General features: G+C 36.7%; 1 protein-coding gene across 3 annotated transcripts in view; it reads left to right on the forward strand.

The window, feature by feature from the left end:
• The window catches only part of RB1 (RB transcriptional corepressor 1), a 120,354-nt gene that overhangs the window by 103,500 nt on the left and 4,658 nt on the right, over positions 1-12,196 (forward strand). For all 3 annotated transcript variants that reach the window (XM_070800086.1, XM_070800084.1, XM_070800085.1), the window contains 8 exons: positions 2,012-2,157; positions 3,621-3,766; positions 4,395-4,499; positions 4,967-5,080; positions 5,178-5,341; positions 7,609-7,639; positions 10,243-10,385; positions 10,903-10,952. In XM_070800086.1, coding sequence (XP_070656187.1) covers positions 2,012-2,157; positions 3,621-3,766; positions 4,395-4,499; positions 4,967-5,080; positions 5,178-5,341; positions 7,609-7,639; positions 10,243-10,385; positions 10,903-10,952 — 899 coding nt within the window. The remainder of the gene's footprint in view (positions 1-2,011; positions 2,158-3,620; positions 3,767-4,394; positions 4,500-4,966; positions 5,081-5,177; positions 5,342-7,608; positions 7,640-10,242; positions 10,386-10,902; positions 10,953-12,196) is intronic.

The raw sequence follows: 12,196 nt of genomic DNA on the forward strand, positions 1-12,196 counted from the left end.
CCTTCACAGAGCTTACGTTCCGAAGAAAGGCAAGGACCAGTGAACAAGGAAACTAATATGTAAGGTGATCTCAGAGTGTAATAAGTTCTGTAATGGAAAAACACAGAATGATGTGAAGGAGAGGAGCTGAGAAAGTGATAGAATGTTTAGGGAAGCTTTCTCTATTGAAATGATGTTTGACCTGAGACTTCAAGAACAAACGGATGCTGGCCTGCCAAAATCTGTATGGTATGCATTCCAGGCAGAGCAAACAGTGAGTGCAGTGTCCCTGGGTGATCACACTTACCTGGTCTGAGGAACAGAAAGAAATCCCAAAGCAAACAAGAAGAGAGCAATGCAAGATGAGGCTGGAAAGGCAGACTGCGGCTAGATCTTGTAGAGTCTCATCGGAGAGGAGACTCACAGAGAGGAGTTCAGATTTTAAAAAGCTGTGGGAAAACATTAAGGTTTTAAGCAGAGGGGCAGCTTGCTATAATTTGTATTTTTAAAGGGCCACTTTTTGGCTGCCATTTGAAGTACAGACGGGGTAGGAGGAGAGAAAAGAACAGGGCAAGGAAGAAAATAGAAAGACCCAGTTTGGAGACAATTTCAATAGCCTAAATGAGAGATGTAAATAAATGGGTTGGTCTAAGATATGTCAGTAGAGATACAAAGAAATGGAAAATATCTGGGGTATGTTTCTAGAGGGAGAACTTTCTTTTCCATTGAGTTTGAAGATTGGGAAAAGGAAAAAATTTAAAATATCTCCTAAGTTTTTGACTTAAAAAACTGGTTGTAATACGGAGCCATTTCTTGAGATTGGAAACATGGAGAAATGAAGAGCTCCACTTTGGCCTTCTTAAGTCTGAGATTCAGGAAGTGAAGTAAGTATTATCCTGATTAGGTTATAGTTATTACCTATTATCCAGCAGGTAATATTTTCACCTGGATTTCGAGGGAGACTAACTTCTACCCAAGTTAAGTCAGTCTACAGTATTGCTAGTGAATTGAAGGGAAATTCAAGGGTGATAGATTAGACCCTGGTACTTATAAAATCATGATACTGGTTCCCTTTTTCTAGTGTTCTAGTTAATATATTACATGTAGTAGAAACATCCATAGTAAGGTACAAATCCTACTTCCTGCTCAGAATTATTTCTCAGCTGTACTGAGTCACTAAGTCATGTCTGACTCTTTGCGACCCCATGGACTGTAGCCTGCCAGACTCCTCTGTCCATTGGGTTCTCCAGGCAAGAATACTGGAGTGGGTTGCCATGCCCTTCTCCAGGGTATCTTCCCAACCCAGGGGTAAAACCCAGGTCTCCCACACTGCAGGTGGATTTTTTTACTGTCTGATACTAAAACAGAAGGTAGACCTGTACTGTCCCCTGAAATAAAGGGCAACACAGAGTAGTGATAGGTCAGAAACTGAGAGTTCATATGTACTCATATCTCCGTCTCGATTTATGCCTTACATGTCTAGTATATGGGTGTAAACCTGCCTTGTTAATGTTACCTGAATATTAATTCATATAATTCTGTACTATATAATTTAGGAAGATGTATGTGTATGTAACTTCAGTCTTATGTAAATGAACCGTAGTTATCAGTGAAACATTTTTAAGAGAAGAATCAGAGAAATTGATATTTTAATATCAATGGCTTGTTCTTTTAAGCTGGAGTCATTTTTATTATCTCAATTTCACTTTAATTATTAAAATTGAACATATAAACATATATAGCTATTTTTTCAATAAGGCAGTAATTTCTAGGAAAGGCCGTTTATGAAAATAGGGTTAGAAATGATAACAACAAGCCTTTGATAACAAGCTTTTGATAACAAGCCTTAAGCTTTTCCTCTTAAGCTCTCTTTTCCAACTTGTATTTAAATAGGACTTTGGTGTAAAACAGTAGATTAAATAGACAAAATGTGTTTGGATGCATGTGTACAGCTGTGTGTGTTTGTGTATCTGTGAAAGAGAGAGATTCTGAGAAAACTTCACATGAAGGCTTTTACTTTGAATATATCTAGGTATCTTTCTCCTGTAAGATCCCCAAAGAAAAAAGGGCCAACTCCACGTGTAAATTCTACTCCAAATTCAGAGGCACAAGCAACCTCAGCCTTCCAGACTCAGAAGCCATTGAAATCTACCTCCCTTTCACTCTTCTACAAAAAAGGTTAGTAGATGATTACTTTCATGAGCGTGGACTCTGGAACGAGGCTGATTGGATTCAAATCTTGGCTCTTCGGCTTACTAGGTATGACTTTGGGCAAGTCACTTTAAAAGCTCTATGCCTCAGTTTCCTCATCCGTAAGATGGAAATAATAATAACCTACCTTATTTGGGTTTTGAGATAATTAAATGAATGAATACTCCCAATGCTCCCAAGAGTGTCTAGCACATAGTAAGCACTCAAAAAGTGTCAGATGTTGTTATTCTTGCTGCTTACTGTTACGCTTTCAAATTTATGCTTGGAAATATTTGCCCCTAACATTACTTCTTCTGTTGAGGTGTGTAAGTTGAGATTATACAATGGGCTGTGGCCTAATGCAGATGCCTTTCCTGGTGACCAGGTTGTACAGCATTTTCTGATTGTGTGTGTGACGGGGTGGGGAGGTCATTTGGGTGTCTGTGCATGTACACACAAGGGCACACCCACTTGAAACTCTTAGAAGAAAAGTAGAAGGCCAGATTCCTCTGTGATGAATCTTATTTCTGACTTGAATAAAGTGAATATACTGAGCTTTATAGGCATGTTATAAGTCCTTAAATTAGAGCAGTGGTTCCAAAGTGTGGTCCCCAACCAGCAGAATCCACCTCACTTGATAAGTTGCAGAAAGGAGAATTTTTGTTTGAGCCCCAGTGCTAGAACTACTCAGTCAGAGACTCTAGTAGGATGAGGAAAAAATCCTTGTTTTAACAAGTCCGCAGTGCAAGTCTGAGGTAAGCCAAAGTTGAAGACCAGTGGGATAAATTATTAACTAAAAAATTCTGATTACTTTATGCAAGTCTTTGACAGGTGCATTTAAACCAGATGGAGGAAAATTCAATTTTGTGGATTACTTTTCTCCAACCTGTGTGCCAGTAGTATTTTTAGATAAACTCGCTCAATATGTTTAATATCACAGTCATATTACCACTTAAGTAATCTACAAGTCTAGCATTTTTATAGAAAAATACACTATTTGTTTTTTGTTTTCAGGATTGAAAAAATTAAGGGAGTTTGGAAATTCTCTTATTTTTAAAAATAATTACTCTCTTGAATATTGATAGAATATTCAACATCTGTAATGCATGATTACCAGTGAAACTGAAACAAACTGTATTTGGGTTGTCTAATTTCACAATATCTTAGGATCTTTCTTCCTCTAATTTTCACCTCTGCCTCAACTTTATGCTATAATAATTCAGCAAAATAATTATTTTTGCTGAATAGTATTTTCAGCAAAGTATTGTTTTGCCTTCTATGTATGTAGGACAATCCTAAGACTAGAAATCATAAGGAAAATAGTGGGAGAAATGAAGTTAATGTTAAATGCTATTTAACAGCATTTCGTTATAACAGTTTAATATTTTGAAAATATCTACCTGTGATACAAAATTAAGAGTAAATATGATTAATTCCCCTTATTTTTCCAGTGTATCGACTAGCATATCTTCGACTGAACACCCTGTGTGCACGCCTTCTGTCTGACCACCCAGAACTAGAGCATATCATCTGGACCCTTTTCCAGCACACACTGCAAAATGAGTATGAACTCATGAGAGACAGGCATTTGGACCAGGTAAGGAAATTACGCACTTCTCTTCTCCTGCTTACTTGTTAGCTATGTACTGATTTCTTAAGAAAAGTTTGGATTCAAATGAGAAGCTTCATCAATTTAGTTAACATATATTTGCTTACTGGCTACCCTTTATATTTTTGCTGTATTTTTTACAAATGAGAACTTTAGAGTTTGAGAATATTTCAGTATTTACTTATTTAATGACATGAAAGTTCTTGTTGCAGAAACCACTGAAGAAACTTTATCATAGGCGTTTTCTGTGTTGTTGTAAACTAGAATTCATTTAGTGTGGAAAAAGCATGAGACATAAGAATAGTTGATCTAAAACAGTGCCAAATGAACTCAGGATAGGAAAAGATAATTCTGTAGGAGATTAAATTTCCTTTTTTTTTTTTAACTAAAAGATAGCAGTGTGTTTTAGAGCACAGTTCAGTTCAGTCGCTCAGTCGTATCTGACTCTTTGCGACCCCATGGACTGCAGCACGCCAGGCCTCCCTATCCATCACCAACTCCCACAGTTCACTCAAACTCATCATATCCATTGAGTCAGTGATGCCATCCAACCATCTCGTTCTCTGAGCACAACCGTGTAACAAAACCCTGTTTTTGTATCACATTTATTTACTAGATTATGATGTGTTCTATGTATGGCATATGCAAAGTGAAGAATATAGACCTTAAATTCAAAATCATTGTCACAGCATACAAAGATCTTCCTCATGCTGTTCAGGAGGTAGGTAATTTTCCATGATAAGAATTTTCAAAATATATCCATAATATGGATAACTTTAGTCATTAATTGTACCATATGTTCTGACTGATTTGTATAAATTTACATATCTACTTTTTATTTTCATATTATTAATTATTTGTAGTTAAAATGTAATTGGGAAGCTAACAATTTAATATTCAAATTCATATTATAAAATAAATAGGGAACACTGTATTGTGCCAGTAAGCAGAACATTTGTAATAAACTTTTATATATATATATATAAAACACATACAGTATATATGTTTGACTTTTCACTTCCAGTAGAATAGCTATAACCCAAGCCTAAAATGGCTTCTTTAGATTGTTTTTTCCTATAAAATAATGTCTTTTTACTGTTAAAAAGTATCATGAACTATTAAAATAGAAACTCTAAAGAGATAAATTCCCAAATTCATTTAACAAGTATTTTTGCTCTTCTTCCTCAGACATTCAAACGTGTTTTGATTAGAGAAGAGGAGTATGATTCCATTATCGTATTCTATAATTCGGTCTTCATGCAGAGACTGAAAACAAATATTTTGCAGTACGCTTCCACCAGGGTATGTTGAAGGCGTCCTTTATTTGGGCAAATCTGCTTATAAAGCAGTGGATCTCACTAAAGTGTTAAGTAACCTCCTGCTTTTGTTTTTGCTGTAGCCCCCTACCTTGTCACCGATTCCTCACATTCCTCGAAGTCCTTACAAGTTTTCTAGTTCACCTTTACGGATTCCTGGGGGGAACATCTATATATCACCCCTAAATAATCCATATAAAATTTCAGAAGGTCTGCCGACACCAACAAAAATGACTCCAAGATCAAGGTTTGTGTTTTCTTTTTAGGAAAGCGGTAAAGAATGAGAGGGTTTGTTTTTTTTTTAATCCAAGCATAAAACCATAAAGCTTTCTTCATTTACTACAAGCTAGTCCCTAATTTCCTAATTTATAGTAAGTGATATGATAAAAAATAAAAATCGGGGGTTTTGGGGGTGAGATCATCTGTTTACTTAGATGAGTTTGCAAATTTAGTCATCAACTTTCCTGGCTTCTTGGGTCTTTTGTAAACAATCTGAGTACTAATTTGATCCTAAGTTTCAGATCACTCTCGGAGTTTTTTAAGTAGCTACCCTGCTAAACAAAGTAGATTCGTTTTGTTAAGAATTTTTATTCTAGAATTTATTGAATGTCCTGTGAACTCTTTCTGTGCATCTGTTCATCTTGCTTATGAAAATGTAGATGACTGAATAAATGTAGATGATGGTAAATGAAGTCTTTAGAAGCCCATCCCTACTTCTGCCCGCGGCCTCCTTGTATTACCTTGGCAGGTCTCTGCTTCAGAAGGCTGCTGTGGCTCAGGTAAATGATGAGTGTGAAGCTGTTTTAAATTCTTAGATGAAAGGCTCTGTGCACCTACAAATCATTATGTTATCTTCTGCAGTCAACACTGGGTGCTCTCTGGCTTTGAGGTACTTCAGCTGACTTATTATATGCTATCATGGGCTATTTGAAACGGACTTTATTTGAATAGTGGAGGCAGATTAATTAGTAAAGTTAATGTAGTCTCATCTCAGAAATTGTTAGCCCATATAGTTGCACTTAATGGGCAAGAAAAAGACAAGGAGAAGGGGATATAGTAATCCTATGAAAACATAAGTGTAGTGTGTTTACTTATATAAGCAATGCACACTCATAAAAATTTCAAACTGTACAGTAAAAGAAAAAGTAGAAAATAACTGGCAAATGATATCAATGCTCTCGTGTGCCCCTGTGTTATTTTCTATATATTTGGTGTTTTTATGGTTGAGTATCTATGTACTAATATCTACAATTTACATTCTAAGCTGCTGAGGTGCACACCATGTCTAATTTATACATTGCTACAGGAAAATGTATACGTAGGTAAATTTTTAATGATGATAATTAACCCATATTATGCTGATAATGATAGCTCCTTGCTGATCTTAGTTAATTCACTTCTGGGTTGGAATTGTTTAGCAAAAAAGTCACATTCTGAAAATCCTGATCAGCTATTAAGAGAGCATCTTAACACTCTCCGTATTCACCATATTTTGGTAAATCATATAGAACTATGGCTACTTATCAAAGAATTGGAGAACAATAAAATCCATATATCTATTGATTCCATGTGCATATGATCAAATCTTTGTCATATCAGGCTAATGTTGTTCTTCAGCTTTATTATCAAGTGCATAAATTATATGATTCAAACAGGGACAAACTAAAAGAGATTTCTGATTCGAGGATATGTGTTAAATGTTGCTTTAGTTGCTAAGTCATGTCTGACTGTTTTGTGACTCCGTGGACTGTAGCTCACCAGGCTCCTCTGTCCATGGGATTTCCCAGACAAGTATACTATAGTGGATTGCCCTTTCCTTCTCCAGAAGATCTTCCCAACCCAGGGATCGAACCCGCGTCTCCTGCACTGGCAGACGGATTCTTGGTCACTGAGACGCCTGGGAAGCCCACATGTTAAATAGCCTTTACCATATATCAGTGTAGGTCCTAAACAGAACTCAGGTTATCACTTATACAGTTTTACAAATACAACTTGAATTTTTTTTTAATTGTATTTTAATTTTTAAACTTTACACAATTGTATTAGTTTCACCAAACATCAAAATGAATCCATCACAGGCACACATGTGCTCCCCACCCTGAACCCTCCTCCCTCCTCCCTCCCCACACCATCCCTCTGGGTCGTACAACTTGAATTTTTAATGAGAAAATGTGAAATGAATTTGAATTGTTTCCTTACTCATTGATTTATGAAGAATTAAGTATGAGTAAACTTAAAATTTTCTTTTACCCTCTTTCCTTGTGAGCAATGGCAAAATATATTCTTGTAGACATGCAGTTCTTGCTTTAAAAATCTAAGGAACGAGCTTATTGTGTAACTAGACTAGCACTACCAAAATTAGCCTTTAGTGAGTATAATTCGTCAGTGGTTCTAGGGGTAGAAGAAACCTTTGATTTGGTCTTCCTGTGAGTTCAGAATAACTTGTGTATGTTCATCTCTGCATAGCTGTATATGATTTGCATTACTAATTTGTATTTTATATTAACTTGACAGAATCTTAGTATCAATCGGTGAATCATTTGGGGTGAGTATTTTTTCTGTGAATTACTATAGCATGATACCATAATTAAAAAAGAATTTGAAATTTTCTGTAATTGAATTTATAAATGCTACTATTCAAGTACCTTATTCAAGCATGTTGCATAAAATTTAGAAGATATATATCAGATTTATTTTCAAATTGGGTCTAATTTTAAATCATATTCATAATTGGTGTATTTCAAAACTGCTTTCTAAACATCTTTGAGCTTATATGTGTGTATACATTAATGTATATACATACAAATATATATGTGCATTATACAGTCTCAAAGGAATGTTTTAGAAAACAGCTTTGAATTTCACTAATTGGGAGTATGATTTAAAATATTCCAAAATGTAGTCACCGCGCCCACTTGTCACCAGCCAGTGCCTACTGGTCTCTTTCTGTACATATATACACTTTTGCTTTTCCTTCTTCTCCAACTTCTAGGATATTCTTCCCTGGTAAATTGATTAGGAATTGGTTACATGCCCCAGTGTAAGTGACAGGCTATGTGGTGGTCTTTGTTGCAGTGGAATCCAGGGGGAAGTTAAGCTTGGAAATGGTTATTCTAGTCTGGGAGCCCACTACTTTAGCTGGCCTTTCCTTACGGTCACTAATTCACAGTCCATATTCAGTGAGCATACTGAATGTTTCACCCCACCACTCCCACCTATGTTTGTTATTTATTGCTGTGTAACAAACCACCCCCAGACTTAGGCACTTAAACCTTTTTTAATCTCATTCCTTGTGGGTCATTGAGCAGGCCTGGCTCAGCGGGTCCAGGGTCTGTCTGTATGAGGCTGCAGTCAGCATGTCAGCTGGATCTGCAGTTATCTCCAGGTTCACCTGGAGGACCACCTTTCTCACTTAGACTCACTCGTATGGTTGTTGGCTGATCCTTGATGGCTGTTGGCTCAAGCCAACATCAGTTCCTTGACACCCGGGTTTCTCCCTCGAGTGGCTTCTCACAACAGAGAGGAGGGGAGGGGAAGAGGGAGATAAGCAAAATTGAAGTCAGTCTTTTTGTCATATTGGAAGTGACTTGCCATCACTTTTGCTGCATTATTTTGTCAGAAGCAGGACAACACTATGTCCAGCCCCACATTCAAGGAGACAATTATTGAAGGCCATTCTAGCCTCTGCCTACACACTGCCCCTCCAATGAAATAACTAGAGAGAGATACATGTTGTATACTATGAGACCAAATATTAACATGTGTGTTACAAAATAGTAAATGCGATGACATTTAGCTAAACACAGGCTACAGCTGTCAGGCTTCACAAAGGCGATGTGGACCACATAAATAGGATTGGATCCAGATTAAGTATAGAGTGGAAAGAAAGAAAGTGAAGTCGCTCAGTTGTGTCTGACTTGGGATTTTCCAGGCAAGAGTACTGGAGTGGGTTGCCATTTCCTTCTCCAGGCGATCTTCGTGACCCAGGGATCAAACCCAGGTCTCCTGCATTGTAGGCAGATGCTTTACCATCTGAGCCACCAGGGAAGTCAAGTATAGAGTAGTGGTCTTCAAACTGTTTTGCTTGCCATAAACTCTGAAAGAGCTGAAAGAATGTTATACATACTTCCATATTTTAAAGCTGATAACTGGAAATCCATTTAATAGGTGTACAGAATTTCATTTCTATCATATTATACATGCTCTCTAAATATATTTTCCATCAAAATCTGGTTTTGCATTTAATTTTTAGAAACTTAGTTCATTTAATTTTTGGTAAATTAGCTAATGAAAATTAGCTTTGCATAATTAGCAAAGCTAATCCTCAGTGTCAAATCAGATTTAACTTCTATTGGAAAGTCTGATTTCATGCTAGAATCCAAATAAGCATGTTAATACACATCACTGAGATAATCACCTCAGTCTCGTTCTGAAATAGATAAGACACAGTTTTTCCATGTGTTTGTCCTTTGGATAAAATAAGGTATTGTGCCCTCTTCAGCATTTTTTACCAAAGTTTTCTTTACTGTGAAAGGATTCTTCCTCAGGAGATATATAAATCAAATTATCTCTAATAGTACTTGGAAGGACTCAAATACTTTGATTTTTTCAGATATTTAATATTTTATTTTAAACCTTTAAGAGTTAGGAGTATCAACAAATACTACATCAGTGATGATTTCAAATTTATAAGCTGTGTGACTTGTCAGCATGATATTCATAAAGTGAGTCCAAAATTATTCTTCACTAGACACCTCTTATTGAATTCTTGTAACATTTGCTCCGGTTATGCTGTGCTTAAAAAAAAAAAAAAGGTTCCAGAAAGCTCTTCCAGCTTTGCATGCTTCTGAGAAATAGCCCTGGTTTTGTGCTTGAGTAAGTTCTGAAAATGAGGAACCAGGACTTTTGAAGTAGTAGTCAGAGTTGTTGGGAAGACACAGGAGGGTGTGAGAAGAGTGGGTATTTATTGGGACAGAGTTAGGTGCGGTTAGTCTGATTTTAACATTTTTCGTATCTCCCGTTTGGTCCAAAAAAGCAGGAAGTTAAATGCAGATATTACCTTTGCCTGATTTTTGACCCACCTCAAACCTACAATTTGGGGTTGCTAACTACAAAATGATCTAAAATAAAGAATTCCATAATTTGTAGACTTCAGAGAAGTTCCAGAAAATAAATCAAATGGTATGTAACAGCGACCGCGTGCTCAAAAGAAGTGCTGAGGGAAGCAACCCTCCTAAACCACTGAAAAAACTGCGCTTTGACATCGAAGGATCCGATGAAGCAGATGGAAGGTAGGGACAGTGCTAGCACGTGTCTCAGGAGCTGAGCTGGTCGTCGGGAGAACCCAGAGTGGCCGCTCTGCTCCTGGCTTCTGCCAGTCTCTCTCATGCCAATAATATTTTGGAAATTATGAGGCTCGCTCAAAATAAAAGATGTGACTGCATCCCAAAGTTAAAAAAGCACCACGTAAATCTACTGAAATTCATTGAAAATATCAGATGTTTACAAATCTAATCAGGCTTTACAATGCCATGGATAGAATTTTGTTAGTTTTGATTAACATTAGATTTTAAAATGCTCGCTCTTGAAAAACGCTACCCTACTTTATAAGAACCACGGATAAAATATCTAGGCTCATAAATTTATGACATTTGTATTTTAGATGTTTGATTTATAATCCTTTGACAATAAAAGCTATTTACTAAAGTAAGAGCATAAATAGTCATTGAAAATGCCACAGTTTTTGGAAATTTGAGTTTTTCATTTATACATATACATATGAAATATTTTGAATTTTTAAATCTGCAGTAAACATCTCCCAGGGGAATCCAAATTTCAACAGAAACTGGCAGAAATGAGTAAGTACTTATTTGAGTAAGTAAATAAATGAACAATTGTTTACATTGCAAAAAGCCTTTTCATTATAAGGATAAATTGATAGAATAGCAGACTTTTATGCATTTAAAATATAATTCAGTCAACAATATGTTATTTACAAGTATCTGTGGATTAAATGTATGATGCAAAGTTCAGGTCATCTTCATCCATCCGAACATCTACTGTGCAGCAGGAAGACCAAGAAGTGAAACCACATCTTCATTACGGATGGCTGTGGCTGGAAAATATTTTGGGATAGCAGAACTATAATGAGGAACTCTCTGAGTGCTGGATATAGGGAGAGTGTTAGAAACTTAGCATATATAAATACCATCACCCTTACTTAAAGAATAATCTTTTATTCTGCTATTACCGAATTTTCCTAATTTGCAAGTTTTAGAACTGGATTTCAAACAAAAGTTTTCCATTACTAGAAATCAGAATTTTGATAAAGAATACTAAATCATTTTCCAAGTTAGACTGATGTCAGTTTGGAATGTTAGTTCAGTTCAGTCACTCAGTCGTGTCTGACTCTTTGTGACCCCATGGACTGCAGCACATCAGGCTTCCCTGTCCAGCACCAACTCCCGAAGCTTGCTCAAACTCATGTCCATCAAGTCGGTGATGCCATCCAACCATCTCATCCTCTGTCGTCCCCTTCTCCTCCCACCTTCAATCTTTCCCAGCATCAGGGTCTTTCCCAGTGAATCAGTTCTTCACATCAGGTGGCCAAAGTATTGCAGTTTCAGCTTCAGCATCCATCCTTCCAGTGAATATTCAGGACTGATTTCCTTTAGGATGGACTGGTTGGACCTCCTTGCAGTCCAAGGGACTCTCAATAGTCTTCTCCAACACTACAGTTCAAAAGCATAAATTCTTTGGCACTCAGCTTTCTTTATGGTCCAACTCTCACATCCATACGTGACTACTGGAAAAACCATAGCTTTGACTAGACGAACCTTTGTTGGCAAAGTAATGTCTCTGCTTTTGAATATGCTATCTAGATTGGTCATCACTTTTCTTCCAAGGAGCAAGTGTCTTTTAATTTCATGGCTGCAGCCACCATCTGCAGTGATTTTGGAGCCCCAAAAAATAAAGTCTGTCACTGTTTCCATTGGAATGTTAAGGCAAATGGAATTCTCTCCTAAACTAATCAGAGATTGTGAAAGATTAACCCTAGTAGAGTCAGATGGACAGCACATTAAGAACAAGGTCAGGGGACTGC

This window comes from Bos indicus, chromosome 12 (assembly GCF_029378745.1).
Source record: "Bos indicus isolate NIAB-ARS_2022 breed Sahiwal x Tharparkar chromosome 12, NIAB-ARS_B.indTharparkar_mat_pri_1.0, whole genome shotgun sequence".
Lineage (NCBI taxonomy): Eukaryota > Metazoa > Chordata > Mammalia > Artiodactyla > Bovidae > Bos > Bos indicus.